Source organism: Mixophyes fleayi, chromosome 4, assembly GCF_038048845.1.
Source record: "Mixophyes fleayi isolate aMixFle1 chromosome 4, aMixFle1.hap1, whole genome shotgun sequence".
Classification (NCBI taxonomy): domain Eukaryota; kingdom Metazoa; phylum Chordata; class Amphibia; order Anura; family Limnodynastidae; genus Mixophyes; species Mixophyes fleayi.
Genome location: NC_134405.1, coordinates 248,770,054 through 248,797,698, shown reverse-complemented (window position 1 = coordinate 248,797,698; position 27,645 = coordinate 248,770,054). Strand labels below are relative to the sequence as shown.

Below are 27,645 nucleotides of genomic sequence, written 5' to 3'. Positions count from 1 at the left end.
AAATCCCCCAACATACACACAGAGAGAGGGACTAGGGTCAATTTTGATAGCAGCCAATTAACCTACTAGCATGTTTTTTGGAGTGTGGGAGGAAACCGGAGCACCCGGAGGAAACCCACGCAAACACGGGGAGAACATACAAACTCCACACAGATAAGGCCATGATCAGGAATGATTAATGAATATAAATGATTAAATGATGTGGGAATTAATACTGGGAGGAGGGAGATAATCACTATTGAGGGGTTAATTATGAGGGGAATGGCATTGCGTGGAGGACATTCGGGCTGCCCTCTGCATTGCGTGGAGGACACTCGGGCTGCCCTCTGCATTGCGTGGAGGACACTCGGGCTGCCCTCTGCATTGCGTGGAGGACACTCGGGCTGCCCTCTGCATTGCGTGGAGGACACTCGGGCTGCCCTCTGCATTGCATCACTACCAATTCAATGCTTTGCCTATTTGCGTGTTAGGTCCGCCAACCATTGCGTGTTGCTTTAGCCTCGCCTACCACTGATGTGACTAATGATAACGGTATGCCGGCCCCACCTACTTTTGCATTGGCCCCCACCTCCAGTTTATTTGGACCCGCCTATGCAAGGCAACTTTCACAATTTTTTTCCAGGGCCACATTAAATTCCCAATCTGTCCTTGTGCCAGACTAAATATAGCAGCTCTAGCCAAGGGCCACTCTAAAAAAAATTTTCCTATGTGCTAATGTAGCTTTAAGTAGTATTAGCCTCCTGCCCCATTACAAAGAGCTGCAACTCCTCCCACATCTGATGGGATCTCATGCAGGTCAAAAAGTTGAATCTGCCGACATCTGAATTACAATCACAGTTACCATCCCTGTGTATGAGCTCTGTATACTTCGAGAAACATTTCCAACCTAATATGGCAACCTGCTGCAGAGGAGTGAAGGAACATGGAGGACATATTTATACCAATATAAACCACAGTTATATCGTGTATATTCATATTTTCCTGATGGGATTTATTTCATCAGGCCTTGCCGGTCGGGCCTTAATGACGTGTTTCCCGTTAACATGACCATACTGCGCAATTACGTGATCCCATCATTGCGCAGTGGGTAGTGGGGCCATCATTACACATATTAAGTCTTCATACCCCACTTGCTCTACAATGTCCCAAAGGGGAGATCCAAAAGGTAAGAAAGTATGTCTATATTATGTAGCACAGTAATACACAATTGTTAATATATATTAATGTGTAATAGTGGCATTATATTGTAAGTGCTAAACTAGTAAACATTAATATTATAGGAGAAAAAAATATCAAACTCGGTGAAAAAAATCTAAATGCACCAACTATGATAATAAGCACTTACTACTTTAAACACATCACTATATGCACAGTTGAATGGGAGATATCAGAGAAGTACTGGAGAAAGTCACAAATTCCAGACAGGCAAAGCAGTATAGACACTGTGCTGCCAGCATCCCAAACAAGCCGCAGTGCCAATAGAATTTTGCAGATTGTGGAGTTATCTGATAGATAGTTTTACCCTGTTGTATGCAGCAGCCTTGTCTATTAGAGTAAATCCAATCAATATATCCCAAAATTATCTACAGCTTATTCTACTTGTATACCAAATACATTTGATCTGTTCATAGTCTTATACTATTTTCTTATTACTTCCTACATTATCACTTTTTCTGTTCTCTTCCTGTACACCTGTTTTACGTCCACCTACTCCTCGTCTATACCCCCTTATCTTTCTACATATTCCCACCCACATGACCAACACCGCTATCTATGAGCCATATTTTCTGATTCACTGTGTCAGTTTATAAGATCGAAAGCACTACTACATATCCCTATTACTCTCTCCACTATCATCTCACCCTGTCCTCCAACACTTCCGCTCCTATATCTCCATCGACCCACTACCCACTCCAAAACACTGCTCCCCCACTCACTACTACATCCTACCTAAATACAACCTACCCCGACAACCTGTTCTAACCACCTACCTTGGTACTCTAAACCCTGAGAAGCTCTCTTTACAACATAACCACTCTTACCCTTAGCTGGCACACAAAGAACGAACCAGTTCTACGGACCATGCTCCCAACACCATTCCTATCTACTACGGACCACAGCCGAGACACAACACAGTGACAACCCACTACAACACTCCACGGCTACATACAGATAAGATCTTAAAACCCAACATACGACTACGTACAGATAAGATCTTAAAACAGAACTACGGCAAGATTTCAAGGAAACTAATATTGGTAAATTCCTAATAATGTGCATTGGTGGAAATCTAGGCACATGGCGTTACCAAAGCTAAATTTGCACTTTGTAAATTAGCATCTGTCACCTTGCAACCCTCACAAGGGATGTTGGAGTTTGGACAACTCCACTCAAATTGTGCAGGGCCGTCTTTCCCATAGGGCACAATGGGCAGGTGCTTGGGGGCCCTGCAGCCCAGGGGGGCCCGTCGGAGGAAGCCAAAAACCTGGAAAAAGAAAAGTAGAAAATACTTACCGTGCTGTCAGCTGGCGATCCGGCTCCCTCCCTGGTCTCCTCCTCCGTCGCGCTCCGCAATGGATGTCGGGCGGGCGTGATGACGTCACGCCCGACATGCACTGCGAGCGCGACGCCAGCTGACAGCACGGTAAGTATTTTCTTCTTTTCTTTTTCCAGTTTTTTTCTTTTTTTTTTACTTCCTCCGACGGGCCCACATATATATATATATATATATATATATTATATAAAATCATTTTTTTTTTTGTATATATAGGGGCCCCGGTGCACTGCTGTGCCCGGGGGCCCAAGATGGTCTTAAGAGGGCCCTGAAATTGTGGTCACAAACTCCAGCTTAGTAGGCTGATGCGAGAAGTTAAACCATGAAAAGAGGTCATGTTCAAATAGGGTAGGACTGTTTAACTTAAAATTGATATTTAAAAAGAAAGAAACAAACCAGAAATGGTACTTGTAATGTATGTGGGTCACAACGCCTATCAGAGTAATGTAAAGGTCAGAAAATCTCTCATATAAAATATGCTACAAAATACTTCCCCAAATCGTACCTGCCAACTATTCTGATTTACAGCACTTAGGAGGTATGGACTTGGCCAAAATAGGCATGGTTTAGCGGGATATGGGCATTTTTGGGTGTCTAATTCGTAGAGTGTCCAATCAGGAATGTATCAGTTATGCAACAGCAAATATAATTAAATTGGCTTAACTTAAAATAAATTACACATTATACAAAACACCACGTTTCAGACCAGTTATAAAGTTAATACCATCACTAGTACTCAGAATCCAAATTACTGCAATTTTCACTTTGCATTTTTGTTAAGTAAAGCACGGTTTTAAACTCAAAATATTTTTATTATTCCTGCGTGTAGCAAGGTGATTTAGTCTCAAAGACTGTATTATTCAGGATATGGAGTTACTTTTGTGTACTTGTTGAATAGGTAGTTGTCCTTATAGTATCAACATGATACATAAAATCGTTGCACTTTCACATGCAAGACGACTGCTGTAGTGCGACACAGCTCTCCGCAATGTGCTTGTGGCACTCATTCATTTTGGAAGCAGCATGCCTGCATTATACAGGAGTCAGACACACACTGCCATTTTAGGAAAACTTCAACAGAGCTCATAATACATTACTTAGGCCATGTACAGTGCAACTTGCACATAACCTGTCATAACAACTCCATCAGCCATACATACTCCAGAGACCCTACTGTACTTCTACAACACGATCATGCACACTGATTCTGCAGATGGCCTGTAAGATAGACATCAATCTCCATTTTACAATCCAAGAACCGCTTCCTCGTTACTGACTTCCACCTACAAACTTGTCGGTGGGATCAGGGTGATGGTGAATTATAAGGTGGGAGGGGCTGTGGAGGGAGGGTGGGAGTAGGGGAATAGGGTAAGGACCCCATATTATTGTCTCACCCCGGATCCCATACTTCCTTGCAAAGAACGAAAGCCACTAGATAGGACACAGCATCCATCTACAGGTACCTGTCACACCGTACCATTACTTTTTTAAACTACTGGAATTATTACTACTGAATTCTTAGCAGTAGTTAGGCACTTATGTATGGTTTATACTGACCTGTACTTTTTAGCACACTAGTAGCACTTCATTTTTCTAGTTGTAATGCACTGGCTACAAGTATCACTTGGATTGTAGATAACTGAATAGCTCTGGTCTTGTGGCGATTAAGAACAGACCCAATAACTGGCCACATGACAGCTACTGAGTGTACTTAAAGGGCTTTATGTCTCCATGTTTAAAGCTAGGTAACACTGTGTACATAAGTAAAAATTTATAAATACTTTGACAAGTAATCGCTATTTAGTTTAGATTTTCATCCAGATTGTTGGCACACTTCAGATGAAAACAGAATTGGTCTTTCTGAGCCTCTAGATACCACTCTCCACCCCACAGCTCTTGTACAGCTCTTTATCATACATAACAGACACTGCTACAGGGGTGCTGATTGATACTGACAACATATTGTAGGTCATGATTTGCTTGAATAGTTTACTTACATACAGCACAAATAAAGGGATCGAAAACACGAGTAAGAAAAACGGCATGCATTTTTTTTTTAGGTGAACCCAAAATGACAGAGTGACATTCATCTAGGACCCCAAAATAGAGGCAGTTTTCAATTCAATATATTGGATGTGTGACTGGTATACCAAACACAGATTCTGGATCCAACTTGCACACCTACACAATAAGAGCTACAGGTGACCATGGTAAAAGACCATTGAAGCGTCCCCTTAAGAATGCTGTGTCATGCTGTTTATTCATAGTAGGGTTCTTATACATTTGTTTATTTTGAAGCTAGCCTTTGTTCCTCACTTGTAAGCTTGTTTCTCATTGGCTGTCAGAATGTGCCTGTTCCTTTATCCATTATAGAAAATACATATAGAGAACGAAATCTACTCAATACTCCCTAACTTTCATATTGTAAAATTAACACTTCAGACACAAATGTATTCATATAGAAAGTATTCAAATAAAAAAACAGTTGTAGCTAATGGCAGGTATCTATCTCTGAAGTTGGCCTCTGAAGTTGGCAGTAAACACAAAAAAGGAAAACCCATTAAAAATCCTGGCTGGGAGCTGCCGTGATTATATATCTTAAAGTGAGCAATACTATAAAGCTAAGCACCAAGGATACTGCGTAATAACAGCTTCAGCAGACCATTCAGCACACAACACAAAGAAACCTCACAAACATGGCAGTCCTCTGTTGACGCAAAGAGAAAGTAAATAGAGATGTTCAGAGACCCAATGGCAGGAAAGAGACAGTGAGGCTCACCCTTGACTACAATACACCACAGTTGTATGCAAGCTACTTACAAGTCATGTAAAACTGCAAATACTTGTTTATCATTAAAATTTATATTATTCACTTGGTATGGCTCACAGGAACTCTCTTTGCAGTCATGGGTTAAAAACCTGAGAGGGGGATACTATATTACGTTGTCTCTTAATGGTCTCTACATTCTTGTGCATGGGATATTATTTGGTCTATGATAACTCTGATTATTATGAAATCAGTTGTGAAAACGTAGTTTAGATAATGGGAGGACCGAAAGCTTCCCGAGTAAGAATCAGCTCTTCAACCAAACCTTGGTTGTAACATAACTGGTAAGACAAAAGTTAGTGTGTGGGATAGAGAGGAAGAGTTAATTTTTAAACAAACCAGATAATTTTGTTTTATTATTATAAAATGCTTAACGGCTGATAACCTTTCCTTACATTATACTCCTATCGTTTTAACCATAACCATAATAAAGACACGACAACTTAAGTATGGGGAAAGTAACACTGGATTTATTGCCAGGTATGGTGGTGGAGAAATAGCAGTCCGAGTCGACATCCGCCAGGCCAACCAGGATGCCCCAAGCCTTCCAGGGGTCATCCGCAAACAGGGGACAACCACACACCCCAAGGCGCACATATCTACCTAAACGGGGCTACCACCCCGGGCACTACAGAACCCTCCCCTTTTCTAGGCTAACGGAAGCAACCACAAGTCAACCCGGTCGGGAAGTACTTGTACCGAGACTAATAGCCTATTCCATTTGAAAACAGGTGGGTTAAGCGTGCCCGATACCGTCATGTGCCCTTACCACTGGCCGTCGACTGTACTGCGATTTCCGGCCACTGCTCCTCCAAGATAACCACCACCGCCAAACTGTACCGGTACAGGATCACTACAGATGACCATCTTTATTGTTCCATAGGGAGGGAGGGTGGGTGGGCAACGTCCAGCAGCCTTGAGAGAAAGATTCTTCTCCGCCCATTCCAGATAGAACTTCCATAACTCCTCCCCACGACTCATCCGGAATGTCATGAGCAGACCACACAAATTAACCCCCAGAGTACCAATACAGTTTAATACAGCCTTAGCTTTTATTATCCTTCGAGCTTAGATACAGCCCTCTGTTCTTAAACCTGTCACACAAAACATACATCTTGCAGGCTCAGGTAAGAACTTAAAATTGTGAAAAACAAAACAAAAAGTCAACCTGTCATTACCACCTCTTGTTAAGGAATTCTAAGCAGTGGAAAACCAACTTCAATGCAGTTGAATCTCTCTCAACATATTTATCCTGACTTCGTAAATGATTATTTCAAACATCTTCAACACAGCAAGATCAGGTCAAGTCTCACAGAACAGTTCACAGGCTAATGCAACTTACATCAAGCATGCTTTACTTTGGCAGAGCACCATCTGAATACGAAAGTTTGGTTTCCTAGAACTGCATCTTAATTTCTGCTCTACAATCTTCCACAGAGGAACTTTCACATAATTCCTGTAGCAATGTGCAGGGTTGGCTTACCTAAGAATACAACTAATTACAAAGTGGTGGGCCTCTAGGGATATTTCCACTTCATCTAAATAGGATTAAAATTAAACTCTCAGCCTCTTGGCAAAAAATGTATTACATAAAACAGAGTAGAAGCTGTTCTCGACAGCAGAAATAAGTCAGTGATACAACAAAGTGGTAACACAGCAGCTCCAGCTTGTCCCTCTCTTCATTGGGATGTGTGAACACTTTCTTAAAAAAACCAAAACACTTTATTTAAAGAGGAAGCAGCATGAAAAATACAAACAGCAAAATAAAACAGATGAATATGACTATACAAGAGGTCTTCTTATATTTAGGTTTTACACAAAAGGGGGAACGGGAAAGGGGGCGGGGAGAAGATTAGGAATTCACTAGTAGCACTGAGACTATTACCAAAAGGAGATTAGGCAGTACGTCCAGGTATAAGCAACCTTCTGCTATTAAATATCAAACATCAGCATGAACATGGCTCTTACCCAAGGTGCTCCGCACCCAGCCTGGAGGATCCGGGGCGGCCCACAGGTCAAGTTCTAGTAATGGGGGGCATAGCCGAGGTAGATTTGCAACTACGGCTTTCTCGGAGATACCAAGTGGCCAATACCTTTCAAATTTATGGGATTTGTGCGAATACACTTTTTGGAGGATGAGCAATCTGTGCAAACACCTTATACCCACCATTAAACTATTTTGATGCATGGTCACCAAAGAGATGTATAAAAAATTATGGAAGGGTTGGGCCACTAGTAGCACAAAAAAAGTCACATCTTATTGTAACAAATGATTTGTAACAAAAAACAAAACATGACAGATGAAACAAAAGAGCAAATCATTTATTTTTACTACACAAACGGATTCCTCGTGGATACAACACACACATATATATACATACATATATACACATATATACATACATACATATATACACATATATACATACATATATACACATATATACATACATACACACACACACTAGTACTAAACATTAAAATCTATAAAAGATTAAAAAGTCTCCATGATGCACCAAGACCAGGGTTGGGCCAATGTTTGAAGTTTCTCTTGCAAGAATGACAGAAAGTAAAACAGTTCTCACCTAGTTTTATGGCTCCATCTTGTGTTAGCAGCACATTCCCTGCTTTTAAGTCCCGATGGATGATCTTCATGCTATGGAGGTAGGCCAGTGCTTCCAACATCTGCTTGCAGATGGCCTGGATCTGAGGTTCTGTCAATCCACGATCCAATTCTGGCAGCAGAACAAAAAAACTCAAGATCAGTTAGCTAATTAAAGCTTACACATTTAAAAGGGAACATTGGGAAGGACTACTTCATTTATTTAGACTCATTTTGCTGTTTTTTTTTACTGATTGTACAATTTACTTAATGGTTGGCAATATTTCTGAAGTTGGAACAACTGCAGACACAGATATCACAAGATTCATTTTTTTTTTTTCATGATACATCAGTTATAAAATCAGAAACATGCTAAAATCTGTATGAGCTTTCCAGTTACCTATAACTCAAATGGGACACGTTTCGCCTGTGACGCACAAATATGCAAGGACAAAGGTTGTGAATCACTGGCATATTTACAAGCAGGTTTTATTTTCTCTTTGTTTTCTACAAACAAAGTAACTGTGGCACATAAGTCTCTTTGCAGAAAGAATGTTCACTGCATACTTGAGTTTATTGTTGAGCAGAATCCTGTCTTGTTTACAGGATAATGGAGAAGCATGGGCCAGGAGGCACAAGTATGAGGCAACCCAGCTACTGACAGGTGAAAATAATCTATAAATAAATAGTGCACAGTACTGGAAGCAATAGAAGTTAAATTCTTCTGTACACCTTCATCCCTAGATCTGATGTAACCACATTTCTTTGTAAATGGATTTAAGGGTATTAATCTATACCCATTTGTATTTCCCAGTCATATTTGGAAGTGTTGTAACAGGGTATTTGAGCAATGAGTATCTAATTCATAAAACAAAATAAAACAAACACTTTCTAAAACACCATCTATTCAAACTATACCAGTTACATAATGTATACATACCAAGCATTACTGCATCCACTGCTCCCCCTTGACAAAACTCTATCATGATCTGTAAAACAATGTTAGGACACAATCAAAGCACAGAATTCTTAGTGTGACTAATACTAATAAAAGCTGAATGTTGGTTTATGGACATTTTTTGTTTGGTCAACAAACATACCATCACATATTTTTTTCAGAAAATGTCACTAACATTTTTATTTATTTTTAAAGAGGGAAAGATAAGTGAGGAATATGTATTTAAAAACATACCTAATGTTATTGTCCTTTTTAAAAATATTTTGCTACAGACATCTCTCCATAAATAGGCAACAGCACCAAATGAAACATCCAGCAAATAAGAAATATATGTAAGGTCAGTGATGTAACTAGAAATTAACTGGACCCAAAGCAAGATTTTAATGGGCTCAATTGTAGCCGCTCCCAAGTTCAGCTCCATTCTTAACTACATTGTTGACCGTATTCTCTGAAATACCAAACACTTCTTTTCCAATCTGATGCTACACAATCATCTATTACACACTCTATAGCTACTGATTGGATTATGAATAAATATGCAGCTAGGCTCCATCACCATCTCATGGGCTGCTGTGGCTACAGCTACACAAAGATAAAAAAACAAACAAAAACCCTCAATCATATATATATATTATATATATATATATATATATATATATAACCATTACACCTACAGGGACTATGACATCATATTCAAATATATATATACTTTAATATGGAGTTGGTCCCCCTTTTGCAGCGATAACAGCTTCAACATCTTGTGGAAAGCCTTCCAATAAGTGTGAAAGTGTTTCTGTGGGAATTTGTGCCCATTCATTCTGTAGAGCAGGGTTTCCCAAACCCAGTCCTCAGGGCTCCCTAACAGTGCAGGTTTTCTGGTTCTGTGACATAATTAGGACCACCTGTGGATCTGTTACAATGTGTCAGTCAGTAATGAAAACACCTGTGCTCCAGCAGGGAAATATGGAAAATCTGCACTGTTGGGGAGCCCTGAGGACTGGGTTTGGGAAACCCTGCTGTAGAGCATTTATGAGGTCAGGCACGGATGTTGAACAAGAAGGCCTGGCTCCCAATCTCCATACCAGTTCATCCCAAATTGTTTGATGGGGTTGAGGTCAGGGCTCTGTGCGGGCCCGTCAAGTTCTTCCATACCAAAACCATGTATTTGTAGTCCTTGCTTTGTGCACTGGGGCACAGTCATTTTGGAATAGAAAAGGGCCTTCCCCAAACTATTTCCACAAAGTTGGAAGCATAGCATTGTCCAAAAGTACTTGGTATGCTGAAGCATTAAGATTGCCCGTCACTGGAGATAAGGGGTCTAGCCCAAACCCTGAAAAACAGCCCCATACCATTATCCCTCCTCCATCAAACTTTACAGTTGGCATAATGCAGTAGGGCAGGTAACGTTCGCCTGGCAACCACCAAACCCAGACTCGCCCAGACTGCCAAACGTGATTCGCCACTCCACAGAACACGTTTCCACTGCTACACAGTCCAGTGTCGCTGTGCTTTACACCACTCCATCCGACGCTTGGCATTGGGTCTTGGTGATGTGAGGCTTGCAAGAAGCTGCTCAGCCATGGAAACCCATTCCATTAAGCTCCCACCTCAAAGTTTTTGGGCTTACTTTAATGGCAATGGAAGTTCAGAACTCTTCAGCTATGGAATCTTCAGAGCTTTGGCGACTTTTACACACTATGTCTTAGCAGTCATTGACCCCTCTCTGTGATGTTACGCTGTCTCTTGCTATGTGGCTGAGTTACTGCTGTTCCTAAACGCTTCCATTTTCTAATAATATCACTCACAGTTGACCGTGGAATATCCAGCAGGGATGAAATTTCACAAACTGTAGTATTGTAAAGGTGGCATCCTATCACAGTACCATGATTGAAGTCACAGCTATTCAGAATAACCCATTTTGTACCACAAAAACACATATATACACAATATATATATATATATATATATATATATATATATATATATATATATATATATATATATATATATATATATACACACACACATACACACTATATATTCATACAATTTTTTTTGTAAAGGCATCCTACAAGATGTGTGAGTGACACTACGGCCCATTCCCAGTATTCTAGTGTCAGAATGAGTTTCATAGGCCTATAAGCTATTTTGTTAGATCGTGATTAATAATCAGTTTTGCTCCCTTCTTTGCAGCAACTTTGCAAAGCCTTTTTACACAAAGGTCCAGCTGTAGTCTGTGTTTCTGCTTACGTGCTGTGTAGAAAGTCTGTAGATTACAGTATGCTTGGTTTTATCATGGCCTCGGCTTAGAACGCTTCCCTTACCAAGATTGTAACAGCCTTGTGGGATACAACTGCTTCCTCCAGATAATATCTGGATTCTTGACAGGAAGTCGTGCAATTTAACCCCTTTCCATAAGAAAATAAAGACACTAGATCTGAGCTTCAGTTTAGTTTGTCAATATGAACTTACTGGATGCATCTATTATGGTCAGGGAAAAAATAAAGAAAAGAAAAAAAAAAAAGCTACAGCTAGGAAACCGTAATACAAATATAGTGTAACATAAGTGAAATAAAGGGTGTAGTGTAATGCAAAGTCTCAATTTATCTTGACAATTCCCAAGTTACATTTGATAGACATAAATTATTGTCATTTATCTCAAGTGGAGCACTAAGTGGTACTTATACAGTTCCACAAAGTCCACTGTAAGGAAACCTGTAGCAGAGTTTTTGAATTCCTAATGAAATACTCCTCATCTTCTCACTCACTGAAAAGAACACAGTATAGCGTTACACATAAAGCTGTAATACCACTTAAAGGTGGCAGTACAGGGTGCAGGGTTCCCTGGGCAGCCAGTCGTCAGGGGGCTCCTAAGCACCTCTTACAGCTCCGCCTAAAAAAACATGGGTTGGGAGTGAGCAAGAGTACCAATCACAAGCCATGATCACCATGAGCCAAAACCAGGTGGCATTTTACAGACAGAGAGCAGAGAGGGCTTTATATGAGGCATTTCCAGCCAATTGCTAAGCTAGTTGGTAAAGCAGGTGCTGCAGCTATCTCCCTGCAGGAGAGAATGGAGGGGAGATAAGTAAAGAGGAATGCAGCATTACACGCATAGCCACCCCTCTATCGGACTAGCAGCAAGGTGCGGGACTCCCACTAAGCAGCAGCCCTCCTTTACATTGAGTTCCCCAGTCATTATCAGTAGTATAAATATAGCTCTAGTTTCTCCATACATGTACCCCAAAAATACTTGACAGATTTAGCATTTGCTTCAGTCTGACTTGAAAAATGTACATATTGTAGGGGGTTAGGGGGTACTTTGCATAAACTACCACCCTTCATGGGGTACTTGGAAAGCATTTACCATTACAAGGGGGTACGTGTTACGATGACAAAAAACAACAAAAAAAAAACTAAAAAACTAATCTAGCAAAATGGATAGAAAAATGTGCATGCTGCGTAAAACTCTCTAAGTATCAGAAACAACTGAAATAAAAAACATTCTGATCATTTGTCTGCTGCACAAGATTCTTACTTTAGTTCTTTTACTGTCTTACAGGTGAGAACACCAAAACTGTCTGCGGGCGTGACATCTAATTATAGGCACACTGTTACTGTTTTATTGGAATGAAATGTTAGAGGTTAGACCACAAGACAAAATAAGGGCGAGAAAGTTATATGTGACTTATTTCTCAGTCTTCACAAATCATTATTATGATCAGCCCGAGTGATCCAAAATCATGGCATACAGAGAAAGATATATATACTGAAACTAGAGTGGAAATACTGACGCAGCATTGCAATGTAAATATGCACATGCTCTGATCTTCTCCTCCTCTGCGTGTTTCTTTGTCCGGACCTAACTATAGTGAAGATCACGACACAGCTGTGTTTATGCTATTAGAACCAAAGCAGAATACAGCTTTTAAAATTAATAAATGTTCCCAAACAAGTATTTAAAGAGGCGTTTGTATGCACTAATTTAAGTGAAGCCCTAAGCTGAGGGCAATTAAAATTTCGTGCTATATTTCATCAGCACTGCATTAGGGGTTAAACAATTAGTGGCAGTCAGCCTATCACTCCTGGGGGAGTGGTTTTTCCAGGAGGGCATAAATTACCTGGGAGCTGGGGACTGGCTCTCTCTTTGTCCTGGATGCCAGATAAAATTCTTCCACAAAATAAATACGCCCCTTTTTGCCAAACTTATATCTGGTGTCAGTGGCGCACGCAGGGGGGGTTTCTGAGTCTCCAGAAATCCCCCCCTGCACTAAGTGGCCGCTATAGCTGCACTGTCCTATACAGCAGCCGCGGCACTGTCAAAGAAGCGTCCGCGGCGGTGCTGTAGTGTATACAGCACCGCCGCGGACGCTTCTTAGACAGCGGCTGCTGTATAGGACAGCGCTGAAGAAACGGAGCTGCTTCGCGGGGGTGGGTTTTTTTTGGGGTCGGGGGGAAACCTTCCCCTTCCCCCCCCCGACAATCCTCCGTTTGCCCCTGGGTGTCCATGTCGTTATTTTAGATAAAAAGGTATTAAGTGTTTAATCATTAAGGTATAAGTGTAAGGATTAAAGGTATTAGTACTGAACATTTTAACCCTATCCATGTACTCACTGGTATGTGTCAGGTGAGTACTCAAACCTGCAACTGTAACTAGCTGTAAAACCTATAAAATGTATGTATAGGACCACCATTTCCAGAAATAAAATAAAAAATACCATGAAAAGTTGTGTTTCCTGTTTGGAATGGAATATAAATAACATTTACTGCAGTGATACTAATCTGTCACCTGATATATTATAATATATATATCATTATACACACACTAATATATATATATATATATATATATATATATATATATATATATATATACACACACACACACACACATATACATACATACACACTGCAGTGGGGTAAATTCACACTTGCCTGATTTTCTGCATCACCCTATAATGTTTTCTTATGTTATAAGGCGCTGTGTCACTCTGTCCTAAAAGCAATATTTCTCAACTGACAGTACTCAAATTGAAAAATGTATTTCACAGAGAAGTGAAATTATGTTAAAGGGAACTGGAATTATTTTTAGTGGAGAAACCCCAGTGTTTGTCCAGATATTATTACATAAGGAGAAAAAGTACTTTCCTTGCATTAACCATATTTCTATACATCGAATGCAAAACGCAATTCCAGATAGAGACTTTTTTTTGCAGTTTAAATGCAATGTATTACTAAGTATACCAATACAAAAATGATATACTCCTGAAGCCTTCCCTTTCAGGAACAAATCCAGATTTGGTCACTCCCATGGGACACCATAAAATTACCTCAAAATAGTTATTGAGACTGCCACTTGTGCCGTCATCTTCTCATGCCTGCTAGGTATGGATAGATGGAGCCATTGGGTAGGTTTGTTGGTAGTGTATGGCATTTGTAAAATTATTCACTGCACACACCACTTGAATAACAATGCAACTCCACCTAGTAGCTCCATCCCTGCCAGCCAATGAAGGGCACAGAAAATGAACCCTCTTGCTGTTGCAGGGAGAAATATGAGATAAGGACAAGGTAAGGAACCCCATCGGGATTCTAACTGGGTGGTAAGGGGAGTTCTAATTCAAGTTTGGAAAAACGTGTCTGTTCTTTATTGATACTATCTTGCCAAGGTAGTGACACGGGGCTACTTTGAAACATGCTAAAAGCATAATTTGTTCTGAAAACAAGTGGAGACCATGTTTATAATCCGTAACCAACTTCCCACTATCAAAACAGTTTCTATGTATATTTGGGAACACTTCAAATTTGGAAATTGGATATTTTAGGCTAATCAATCTATGCCATGCCTCCAAACATCAAAGCCCTGCCCCATAACCATAAAACACAACACATTTTCCCACATCAAGACTACTGGAGGTATGGTTTTGTTACCAAAGTTGTCAATGGCATTGTCATTGAAAAAGTGAAGGGTCACTCTCTATGCCCTAATTATTCAGCTTGATCTCTCTGTTGTGTTTTACTATCGTACTCCCAACATTGTCTAGACCAGAACTACTTAATATAAGTTAAAGGATTTAATGTGACAATTGTGTGCAATTTATGGCAAACAAGATTTAAGACCTAACCATTCTTTTATCAAGCTGTATAAGTGGCACATGGAATCCAGTACAGTATAAGTTTGTAGGAATCTATGATCTGTAAACTTGATTTGAAACTTTCACAGCGTCCTGCCACACACTGGACATACCACACATTGGCACACCTATCAGTATATTGCATAACCGCTCCCATCCCTTAATACACTTTTTAGGAACTCACTGATGGCAATACACACCCTAATCAGAAGAAGCAAAAAAGGAAGAAGGGGGAACCTCTTGACTGGAGCAGAAGACATTTGCAACAACAAAGTACTTAGAAACAACCATTGCTGGATGTCTACTGTAAAGTAGAATATGAGGATGCAAGGCATCCTAATTTGATAAGTTCCAAATTGAAAAGGAAATAGTAACTGACTAACGTGTGTCATTAAAATAAGCATCTCTCTCTCATGAGTTTCGCTGCAGAATGCAGAAGTGAACGGGTATAAATAACAGTATCTGTTTCACCGTGGAACTTGAAAGCAAAACTATTTATATTAGAAATTATGAGGTGACAGATTGAAGGACAGTGAATACAAGATGCATTGATAATTATTCAGACACAGGGCGTATACAGTATAATTTACAATATCTAGATACAGGTATGAGGAACTAGCACATAAAATAAACCTAGTGAAAATACTTGTAGAACCTTGTGATGGGTTCTCTATTGGCATTTTTTTTTCATATTACATAGTGCCCTGTGCAATGTAAACCTTCCCCTGAAAGCACATAATATAGTGCTCTTTCAATCGGATATCTCCATTTGAAAGTTGAGCCAAACGGATACCAATCACAATGCAGTCTACCAGGACAGCATTCCCCCGTACTGTAAAAGCACGGTTACATAATGGTTAACATTACTGCTCACAGTGCTGGGGTCATATTCCGACCAGAGCCCTATCTGTTTGGAGTAGGAATTGGTTTAATCCGCCTCTTCCAGTTTCTTCCTGCACCCAAAGACATACTGGTAGGTGTGACAATATTAACCCTTGTCTGTGTGTATCTGTGCTGTAGGGAATATAGATTTTAAATTCCACTGGGCCAGGTACTTTTCTATGTAAATTGCTGCATAATATGTTGCATGCAGACCTCCCTAGTGTCCCGGTTTCAGCGGACTGTCCCGGTTTCAGCGGACTGTCCCGGTGTCTCGCCCGCCTTACAGTTTGTCCTGGGTTACAATACTAAAAAAATAAATAAATAAAATACTTACCTCATCCCAGTGGCGGCGCCCCTCCTCCCTTCGCACTGAATGTCGGACGTGACATCACGCCCGACATTCAGTGAGGAGTGGAGCAGAGAGGAGCCAGCAAGCAAGAAGTCAGGAGAAGAATAGAAGAAAAAAAATGAAAGAAGCCAATAGAAAGATAAGTAAAGGAACGGAGGCAAGGGGGCAAAGCAGCATGCCACAGAGATGAAGTGGGGGGGGGGGGGAGGCGGGAGCAGCAGCACAGCGTGGTGATGAGGGAGCACAGTAGTGTGTGGGTGATGGCACAGGGGGCTTGTGGCAATGTAGTGTGTGTGTGATGGCACAGGGGGCTTGTGGCAATATAGTGTGTGTGTGATGGCACAGGGGGCTTGTGGCAATATAGTGTGTGTGAGGTAGGTGATTACTAATTAATGGGTGCTATTTTGTTTGTGGGGTGATGGTGGGGCAATTTAATTTAATAGTGGGGACTATTAATTTAAGATGGGGTGGTTTCGAGGCTATTAATTGAATGTGGGGGTGAGCTTGGGAGAGGTCTGTTTATGAAATGTGAATATGAATTATATAATGGCAGTGATGGTTGCGGGAATGAAATGAAAATACTTTTAATTTATTGCTGGAGGTGTTTGGAGGGATGGAAATAGGTTTATTTATTAAATGGGAATTCTATTACTTTAATGTTGGGGTTGGTTGGAAGGATATAGATCTATTAAATGGGAACACTATTATTGTAATGTTGTGGCTGGAGGAAAGCCTAATTATTACTCGTGGATGCTATTGATTTAACGCCAGGGCTGGTTTGAATTCTCTAACTGTACCCATTTTTTTTTCCAAATAGGGCCCCCAATATTCCAGGATCCAGACAAGCCGCAACTAAAGAAATCAGCAGCCACAGGTGGTAAAAGTGACAACAGGTAGCAGAGAGCAGGATAGTCTGTGAAATGTTCTGATTCTAGTGGGACAATTCCAATTTTTAGTGACTCTTCTGCCCAATCTAAGAGGCAGGTCAAGACTGTGTACTCTTTATATACACAATGCATTCTTTATATACTACACTATGGTGCTAGCTGTCCTTCATGGGCTTACCATACCACCTCCAGTGGTTTGGTTACATCTCTCTAGTGGTTGGCCACACCCCCTCTGGTGGGCCTCTGCCATTGTATTTTCCCTGTGGGCCCTTCATGCCCCAGTTCGACACTGTGTACAGGTACTTATAAATGTGAAATACGCTTCCCCATACAGAGGAGACTTGCTGTTGGCTCTGTTAGCAGTGATAATAACAATGTATACTTCCCAACTGTCCCAATTTAGGCGGGACAAACCAATTTTCAGACCGTAAAAGGGGTGGAGTTTAGCATGAAAGTGTGTGGGGCTTTATGAAAATGTGACTTATTTGTTGGCAGAGTTTGGGTGGACCAGGGGCGGGGCTCATTTTGTCCCACTTTTGGGATTCAAAATGTTGGCCGGTATGTGCTATATAAAAACTTAATATATAAAATGATACCTAACAGCTCTCCTCCAGCGAAGAATGATGGAAGTTGGTCTGGAAGAGAACATTGTGCTTAGAAAAAACAGTGACTTCAAAGATTATCATTGGGAATGGGGTCTCCATGAACTGCAACCCCCCTTTTTTTTAGGGGGCAGGGCAAAAACAATAAACCACTACAAAATATGGTGAGACATCCTGTTTAAATTGGGGAAAGGCATCTGGAGGTGAATATGCATAATAGATTTCATTTAAAAAACAAAAAACAAAACAGCAACACACATGTAAAAGTAGGTAAATCAGGAGAAAAACTAGGATTAGGACTGCACTATTACTGCTGTAGTATTTCTGTCTGGATTCCACCGCATTGTGACAGGTCTTACACTCTGGCTGTGGGGGTATTCGAGAGAGTTTAAGGAGGACAGGAAAGAATTGTGCAAGGGTATGAGTGGGAATGTATTTGTGTGCAGCACGGGGAGAGTGAAGAATGTGTTACCACAGAGGTGCATGGGTGGGGGACACTTACTGCAGAGGTGAGTGAAGGGGGGTAGGAGTTTATGTTACTACAGAGGTAATGGCGAGGGGAGGGATGGAGAAGGGAGATTGAGGTGAAGGAAACCAATGTGCAACAGGGGAGGGGTATTTTTCTTTTCCTGTAGATAATTCATGTTAATGCAAGTTACTTTTCATTGCAGCTGCTACAAATGAGTACCAGTGCAGCACTCGGGGGGGCATTGTGTGCCCCTGCCCTATATCAATAATACTATTACCCAAATTCACAAAAACGGTCTTGATAGTAATCTGCATAACAGACTACACAAAAATAGCTACAAGGTATACTGGAACAAATCAGTTCCTGGTCTCATGCACATTGCCCTTTTAGCTTTGCTTCTCTTGCATGAACTGTTGCAAACACTGTTCTTTTAAGCACTTTGTTGTTACGTCTAGCCACACTGCATGTGTGCAAATTCCCATTACTTCAATCAGGCCTCTAAACTGCACTACACAGACTACTGCCAGAACAGGTTTGGTATCTATTAGTTGTCAGATGTCCTCTTTTTATGACTATTAATTGTAGCAAGCTGGCTCGTTTTAGACCACATTTGTTTACTAGTGACCCTGCTTATTGGCTTAATTATATTTATGAATGCACGCTGCCTGCCCCTGACCCTGGACTAGTATTCTGATTTTGTACATGAGCTGCCAGCATCGCCCTCAGCCTGCAACTATTTATTCCTCAATCAGCCGTGACCTACTGAGACTAGCCTGGTGACCATGAGCTTTCGGTTCCCCAAAGCAAAGTCCATTACGCCCTTGGGAAAAACCATATTCCCATTAGATACTGCTCCCCAGTTAGCCCGCACGGATTGCCAGTGGCATAGTTTGCCCCACTTGGGACATTTTGTTACATGCTGAAAAACAGCACTCAATTAGGTTAAAGGGGGAATTGGACAGGACATACTTTATTAAAAAACAAAAACAAAATAAAACCACACAACACCCCCCACACAAATAAAAAACAAATCGAAATCTAAAACTAGATTCCGAAATCCACATCTGTCTGTTTCAGGACTATAAAGCACAACAGCTTAGGGTCTTGATTTCAAGTAAAACGAACACCTCAAAGCTCTACAAACAATGGAATGAAGGGAATAGGGACATAAAGAGAGAAAAGGCTTTAGCTGCTCTTTCACACGATCATGAAGCACTGGCATGACCAGAAAAATGCATCCTAGTGGAATAGAGCTTTGGCAATTCAGCTATCTTCTTGGAAAAATTGTTGGACTGAACGGTATGTAAAACATTCACTTTGTACTAGGAAACATGTCCATGTTGGACTTGAAAGCAAAACACATTTGCATTTATATATTAATTTACTATTCCCAGGAATTTCTACTGACATGATACATTTTATTGCTTTTGTCACCAAAATAGATTGTAAATTGGGCATAAAGACTGTTATTTGTGTAAAAAAAACAAAAACAACAACGTATATTGATTATAGGGCAGTTAGTCACAGAACAGAGAAATTAACTCTTTTCTAGGGATCAAACAGAGTGATACAAGGATCCATTCGGGATCAACTGTGTACAGGTGGCAATAACCAAAAGAGTAATCATTATGACTCCTAAAGCTATGCAAGACCAAATCATTTGTGTAAGAAGACAGTTAAAAGAAAGTACATTAGGGTGATTAACAGTCTTCACCTGGCTAAATTGTAATAGATGTCATGCATAAGTATTGTATTATTGTGATTCCGCAAATAGTATATTATAGTTTCTCTCACAAACCAGACTGATACCGTGTGTTTCCCTCTGCAATTGAAAAATCCCTTGTAACATACACTATATGGACAAAAGTATTTGGCCACACCTGTTAATTATTGAATTGAGGTGTTTCAATCAGACCCATTGCCAGAGGTGTATAAAATCAAGCACCTAGCAATGCAGTCACCATTTGCAAATATCTGTGATACAAAATGAGTCGAGCTCAGTGACTTCAAGCTTGGTACTGTGATAGGATGTCACCTTTGCAATAAGACAGTTTGTGAAATTTCATCCCTGCTGGATAATTTACGTCTGTCCATGGTCTCTTTACCTCTAGATCAGTGGTTCCCAAACTTTTGCAGTTCGCGGCACCCTTAGAGTCTCCATAATTTTTTTAAGGCACCCCTCCAAAATAATTACCGAGCAGTCCTGTTTTAGAAGTAGTTGGGTCAAAAAATTGTAATAAGTATTTAGGTCAGGACAGAAATGCTTATTTAGTTGTATGCAAAAATGCCCCCTCTGCATCCAGACACTCTGCCCTCTCTCACGCTGCCCCCTCTGCCCTCTGTCACGCTGTCCCCCTCCTCTGCCCTCTGTCACGCTGTCCCCCCTGCTCTGCCCTCTGTCACGCTGTCCCCCCTCCTCTGCCCTCTGTCACGCTGTCCCCCCTCCTCTGCCCTCTGTCACGCTGCCCCCCCTGCTCTGCCCTCTGTCACGCTGTCTCCCTCCTGTCACGCTGTCCTCCTCCTCTGCCCACTGTCCTCCTCCTCTGCCCACTGTCACACTGTCTCCCTCCTGTCACGCTGTCCCCCTCCACTGCCCCTCTCACGCTGTCCCAGCTCCTCTGCCCTCTGTCACGCTGTCCCAGCTCCTCTGCCCTCTGCCACGCAGTCCCTCTCCTCTGTCCCCCTCCTGTCACGCTGTCCTTCTCCTCTGTCCCCCTCCTGTCACGCTGTCCCTCTCCTCTGTCCCCCTCCTGTCACGCTGTCCCTCTCCTCTGTCCCCCTCCTGTCACGCTGTCACTCTCCTCTGTCCCCTCCTGTCACGCTGTCACTCTGCTCTGTCCCCTCCTGTCACGCTGCTCTGTCCCCTCCTGTCACGCTGTCACTCTCCTCTGTCCCCTCCTCTCACGCTCCTCTGTCCCCTCCTGTCACACTGTCACTCTCCTCTGTCCCCTCCTGTCACACTGTCACTCTCCTCTGTCCCCTCCTGTCACACTGTCACTCTGCTCTGTCCCCTCCTGTCCCTCTCCTCTGCACTCTCTCACTTTGCCCCCTCTGCCGCGCGCCAGCCATAAAAAAATCAAACAAACACTTACCAATCCGCGCGGCGCCGGGACCCAGCATCCTCCTCTCTCACGCAGCAGCTGTCACTGATATGACAGCTGCGTGAGAGAGGCGGATGCTGGTTCCCGGCGCCGCGCGGATTGGTAAGTGTTTGTGTTTGATTTTTTTATGGCTGGCCCGCGGCACCCCTGAGACAGCGCGCACAGTTTGGGAACCGCCGCTCTAGATCCTTCAACCTGCTTGCCATCACTGAAACCTGGCTAACCCCTGAGGACATTACCTCTCCTGCTGCTCTCTCTTTTGGGGGCTTGTCTTTCTCCCACACACCCAGACCTGGGGACCGGCATGGTGGTGGCTTCAGCATACTTCTCTCCTCCTGCTGCTCTTTTCAGGTTCTTCCCCCTGAACACTCCCTGTCTTTTTCCAGAGGGAGGGTCCTCCCGGTCCTGTCTCCCAATTTCTTGATCACTTTGCCACCTGGCTCCCTCATTTTCTCTCCTCTGACCTTCCCTCCCTCATATTGGGGGGACTTTAATATCCCTATAGACAATCCCGCAGACCCCGCTACCGCCAAACTTCTCTCCCTCTCCTCCTCCCTTGGTCTCTCTCAACGGACCTCTTTCTCCCACCGCAGTGGCCACTCACTTGATCTGTTTTTTTCACACCTCGGTACTGTCTCTGACCTATTTAATGCACCTTTTCCTCTCTCGGACCACCATCTCCTCTCTTTTAGCATCTCTCCACCCCTCTCACCGTTCCCATCCTCCAAGGTTACTCTCACCAGGCGTAAACGTGACAAAGCTGATCCTACCACTTTCTTCTCCTCCTCTTCCTCCATGGGCTCACTCCCCCCCCCCCTCCCATCACCACTCTTTCTTGCCCCGATGAGGCAGTCTCCTTTTCCTTTTACAATCGCACTATTACCACTGCACTTGACGCTGTCGCCCCGGCTGTCACCATCAAGCTTCGTCGGTCCCCACTGCAACCGTGGCACTCAAAACTTACCCGCTATCTTCAAAAATTCTCCCGCAGTGCAGAACGGCTCTGGAGAAAGTCACGCACTCATGCTGACTTCCTCCACTTCAACTTCGTACTTGCTTTTTACAGTTTGGACCTATCGCTCTCTAAACAATCCTTCTTTAAAGCTCTCATTTCTTCCCAATCCTCCAACCCCCGTCGGCTTTTTGCCACCTTCGACTTTGCTACCCACTTTACCTCCAAGATTGAGTCTATACATCATGACATCTCCCAGCAGTCCCTTCTTACCACACCCTTCCCTGCCCACTCTGTCCTCCTTCCTACCCTCCTGCCATCTCCTTTCTCCCCTCCCCTCTTGCTAGCTCACCCTCCTTCTCTTCCTTCACTCTGGTATCTGCTGATGAAGTCCATACCCTTCTCTCTTCCTCACCCCCCTCAGGACACAATCCCCTCCCACCTCCTCCGCTCCCTCTCTCTTGAAGCCTGCTTCCGCCTTGCACACATCCTCAACCTCTCCCTCTCCTCTGGAATCTTCCTTCTCTTTTAAACATGCTCTTGTCTCCCCCATACTCAAGAAACCGTCCCTTGATCCCGCCTATCTCTCTAATTACCGCCCTATTTCGCTTCTTCCTTTTGCCTCCAAACTCTTTGAACGGATTGTCTACAACCATCTCACCACCTCCTCTCTCTCTTCTCACTCACTCCTTGACCCACTCCAATCCAGTTTTCGCCCCCTCCACTCCACTGAAACTGCCCTCACTAAAGGTCACTAATGACCTTCTCCTCACTAAATCCAAAAAACACTACTCTCTTCTCATCCTTCTTGACCTCTCTGCTGCCTTTGATACCGTTGACCACACACTTCTATTGCAAACTCTCAATTCTATAGGCCTCTGTAACACTGTCCTCTCCTGGTTTTCCTCTTACTTCACCAACTGCTCCTTCTCAGTCTCTACACATGATTCTACATCACCCCCTCTTCCTCTATCTGTTAGCGTTCCTCAAGGTTTCGTTCTTGGCCCTCTGCTTTTCTCCCTCTACACCTCCTCCATAGGTGTCCTCATCCGCTCCTTTGGCCTCCAGTACCACCTCTATGCCGTCGATACCCAAATCTATCTTTCATCCCCTGACCTCTCCCCTCTGTCTCAGCCATCTCATCTTGGATGTCCCAACGCTTCCTTAAACTCAATATTTCCAAGACTGATCTTATCGTCTTCCACCCTTTCAGGACTCTCCCACCCCCACCCCCTTTCTATTTCTGTTAATAACAATACCCTCATTTCTGTCCCTCAAGTCTGATGACTTGGGGTCATCATTGATTCCTTCCTCTCCTGCAAGCCTCACATTCTGTACCTCTCTAAATCCTGCTACTTCCACCTTTGGCATATATCCAAGATTCGCCCCTTTCTCACCACGGAAGCTACGAAAACCCTTGTTCACTTGCTTTTAACCTCTCGCCTTGACTACTCTAACCTTCTCTGTGGCTTACCTGATTTTCACCTTGACCCTCTTAAGTCTATCCTCAATGCAGAATTAAATTTAAACTCCTCATCCTCACCTTTAAAGCTCTTAATCAATCCTCCCCTCCCTACATCTCCACCTACACTCCTAGCTGCCGCCTCCGCTCTGCCTGTGACCGCCACCTCACTGATCATCTCTTCTCATTCGCGTCTCTAGGACTTTGCCCGGGTTGCTCTCCAGCTGTGGAACGATCTTACACGTTCCATCAGGTTAGTATCTACTCTAAATGGTTTCAAGCGTGCGCTTAAGACTCATTTCTTTATTCAAATCTATCAGTTGTCCTCCTAACTCTCTCCCCCAGTTGGTACCACCCTATTTCTGTCTCCCCCTTTCCTTTAAGATGTAAGCTCTCAGGAGCAGGGCCCTCTTTCCTTGTGTGCTCCTTCTACCATTCCATCACCCTCTGTACCTCTTGGTTTGCTTCCCTAGCCCTATTTTCTTAAGCTTCAGCCTACTTCTCACTGATTTCTACAGTCATTGTCACTCATTGTCCCAGTAATAATTTGATTTGTATTACCATGTTACCTGTGTCTGTGTATATATTTTTGTTCTTTCTGTATCATGTTGTGTCATGGCTCACTTTTTTTTGTATGTCATGTACGGCGCTGCGGACCCTTTGTGGTGCCTTATAAATTAAACATAATAATATTCCACAGTCAACTGTAAGTGATATTATTAGAAAGTGAATGCATTTAGGAACAGCAGCAAATCAGCAACAAAGCAGAAGACCATGTAAAATCACAGAGGGGGTACAACGACTACTAAGGCGCATGGTGCGTAAAAGTCACCAACGCTCTGCTGATCACATAGCTGAAGAGTTCCGAACTTGCACTGTCATTAAGGTAAGCATAAAAACTGTGCGTCAGTAGCTTAATGGAATAGGCATCCATGGTAGAGCAGCTGATTGCAAACCTCACATCACCAAGATCAATTCCAAGTGTCAGATGGAGTGGTGTAAAGCACACTGAGCAGTGAAAACATGTTCTGTGGAGTGACAAATCAAGCTTCTCTATTTGGCAGTCAAATGGGCGAGTCTGGGTTTAGTGGATGCCCGGTTGAATGTTACCTGCCCTACTGCATTATGCCAACTGTGAAGTATGGTGGAGGAGAGATAATGGTGTGGGGCTCTTTTTCAGGATTTGAGCTAGGCCCTTTATCTCCGGTGAAGGGCAATCTTAATGCTTCAGCATACAAAGTCATTTTGGAATATGCCATGCTTCCAACTTTGTGGCAACAGTTTGGGAAAGGCCCTTTTCTATTCCAACATGACTGTGCCCCAGTGCACAAAGCAAGGGCTGCAGAGACATGGTTTGACGAGTTCGGTGTGGAAGAACTTGACTGGCCCAAACAGAGCCCTGACCTCAACCCCATCGAACAACTTTGGGATGAACAGAGATTGCGAGCCAGGCCTTCTTGTCTAACATCAGTGCCTGACCTTATAAATGTTCTACAGAATGAATGAGCACAAATTCCCATAGAAACACTCAAACATCTCGTAGAAAGCCTTCCAAGAACAGTGGAAGTTGTTATCGCTGCAAAAGATAGACAAACTCCATATTTAAGTATATGTATCTGAATACAATGTCATTACAGTCCCTGTTGGTGTAATGGTCAAACGTCTGAATACTCTAGTCCATATAGTGTATATATCCATGCAGGCCATCATTACTCCTATCTACCCCAATAAAACTATCATCTGAACCTGGGGACATGACATTCATCTATAAAATAATGCAATGTAATATATATTTCAGTTTAAATATATATGACAGCTATTTTATTGCTTACTAGCAAAAAAAAAAAAAAAAAAAATAAGATCATAGAACAATTTATAGGGCCTTTCTTATTTTGTATATACAATATTTTTTGGAAACAGGGATAAAGAAAGGAAATAAGGGGGGAGGCATCACAGACTGTACATTCCATTACGTTATGCAAATAATTAGTCTATACAGCATTTTATATAAATACATGATGTGGTTATATAAAACATTATACATAGACAAAATAGGAGTAGAGGGGCAGGTTGGAGGAAGTGTATATTTCAGCTGTTCATTTATATGAAATGTTATTCTTGATAGTGAAAGTCAGGGTAGTTGACAGTCCCAGCTGGCCAATTTCTCCTCTAAAGTTATTTTCCCGGTCATGGGTTTTATGCATTATATTTGCCATGAGTCTAACTTTTTCTTTTTACCAGTTAGACCATTCTCCCAGGCTATGGGAAATGTTAATACACCACTGGGATAATAGCTTTAGCTGCATTTAGGAGGTGTGAAGAACCTTAATTCCAGTATCGGATAAGCAAAGGGCAGGACCAAAACATATGGAAGAAAGCGTCCATCACCAGCATTTATCACTGACTGGGAATTCCTTACCTGAAAATCTATACTAGGCAGATTATATTTTATAACTGATTTTTTAGAATTTACAGCTAAATGAAGATTGTGATGTGTACAGATATACCATCTCCCATTCTTCATTAGATAGACCTGCCAGATCCTCCCCTCTGATCTTGGAGATCCTTGGCAGTCCCATGCTGCTGTGGCCTGGAGTGTTCAATGGGTTGTCTGCTGCTCAAGAGTTAGACTTCTAGCGCAGTAAAGGATAAGGCTTCTCGCAGTCATGTCATCTGGATGTGGTTTACCCACTTATCACCTGACTAAAATATATTTAATTCAGGGGAACTGAACAGGCTATGTTATGTACAATAAATATGCAGGCCATCTACTTAAGCACACACAACTTTAAACTATCTACCTACATTAAACTATCACACGTTACACAGGGTAATGTGTTTACAGTATTAAAATTTGTTTACTTGCAATTACATAATAATTTTCAATCTACATTGCCAATGGCCCATTTGTAATTGAATAATTAGGTCACAGAAATTATCTAACATCTAACAAAACTCCCTTTAGACTGCCCTATGTCTCGCATCACTTGACTACAAAAAGACATTCAGACACACATATTAAGGGGGATGTGGACACAATACATCACAATAACTGTTTTAATATTTTAAAAAATCTTGTGATCTAGTTTTTTGTGTTCATCAGGTGCAAGCACACAAAAGGAAAAAGACATTGGTAAATGCTATCTTTATCAAGATTATGCCATCCTGACACTACAGGAATGACTAGTCTATGGACTCGCCTTGATGCATCTGATAAACATGTAGCATTTTTCCCGCTGATGCATTTCTGAGACACACCTTACAGTGCTATCCAGGGTAATCAATACAACAGGGGCTAGACAAGTGGATGACAGATGAGCCCATGCCCCATTCCTGCATTCTTTTTGTGGAATCCACAAAAAGATTTAACTCCTCAGTTCACAGGCTCTTCTGCAACAGTATGAGACCAGGACACTTGTCCACAGAATATTCAATAACTGCCTTCAGATGCTTTCTAGAAAGTAGAACAAGAATAAGCACTCTGTTGTAAAGCACACAATGTTGACAGATCTAGGATAAATAGTAGGTAACTTGGGCCTATTTGTTTTATTAATAAGTGTGTTTTATTTGCACTTGTAAAAGACCAGAAAACACCAGACTACTACCCAAATCATTAATCAAGGACAAATATGGGAAAATGCTTGTCGCCTAATTGGGAATCTTTGTTTAAGAGAAATGGTGATGAATAAAACACTAAGATTTCATTCATTTTCATAGCCATACATTTGGATGTTTGGGGGCATGCATGTATTTACATAAAGATCCCTGCTATTTCATATAAAAACATTACTAAAACTTACATTTGTAATAGGAAATGTGCCTTCAAGTGAAGTCTCGTGGACACTTGAAAACATCTATTGAGCCGA

The 27,645-nt window shown here is 42.0% G+C and overlaps 1 protein-coding gene across 1 annotated transcript in view; it reads right to left on the bottom strand.

Annotated features, from left to right (window-relative positions):
• STK10 (serine/threonine kinase 10) overlaps positions 1-27,645 on the bottom strand; it is a 98,529-nt gene that overhangs the window by 33,564 nt on the left and 37,320 nt on the right. The window contains exons 3-4 of the mRNA XM_075209625.1: positions 8,924-8,972; positions 7,967-8,116 (exon numbers count right to left, since the gene is read on the bottom strand). Of these exons, the coding sequence (XP_075065726.1) occupies positions 7,967-8,116; positions 8,924-8,972 (199 nt within the window). The remainder of the gene's footprint in view (positions 1-7,966; positions 8,117-8,923; positions 8,973-27,645) is intronic.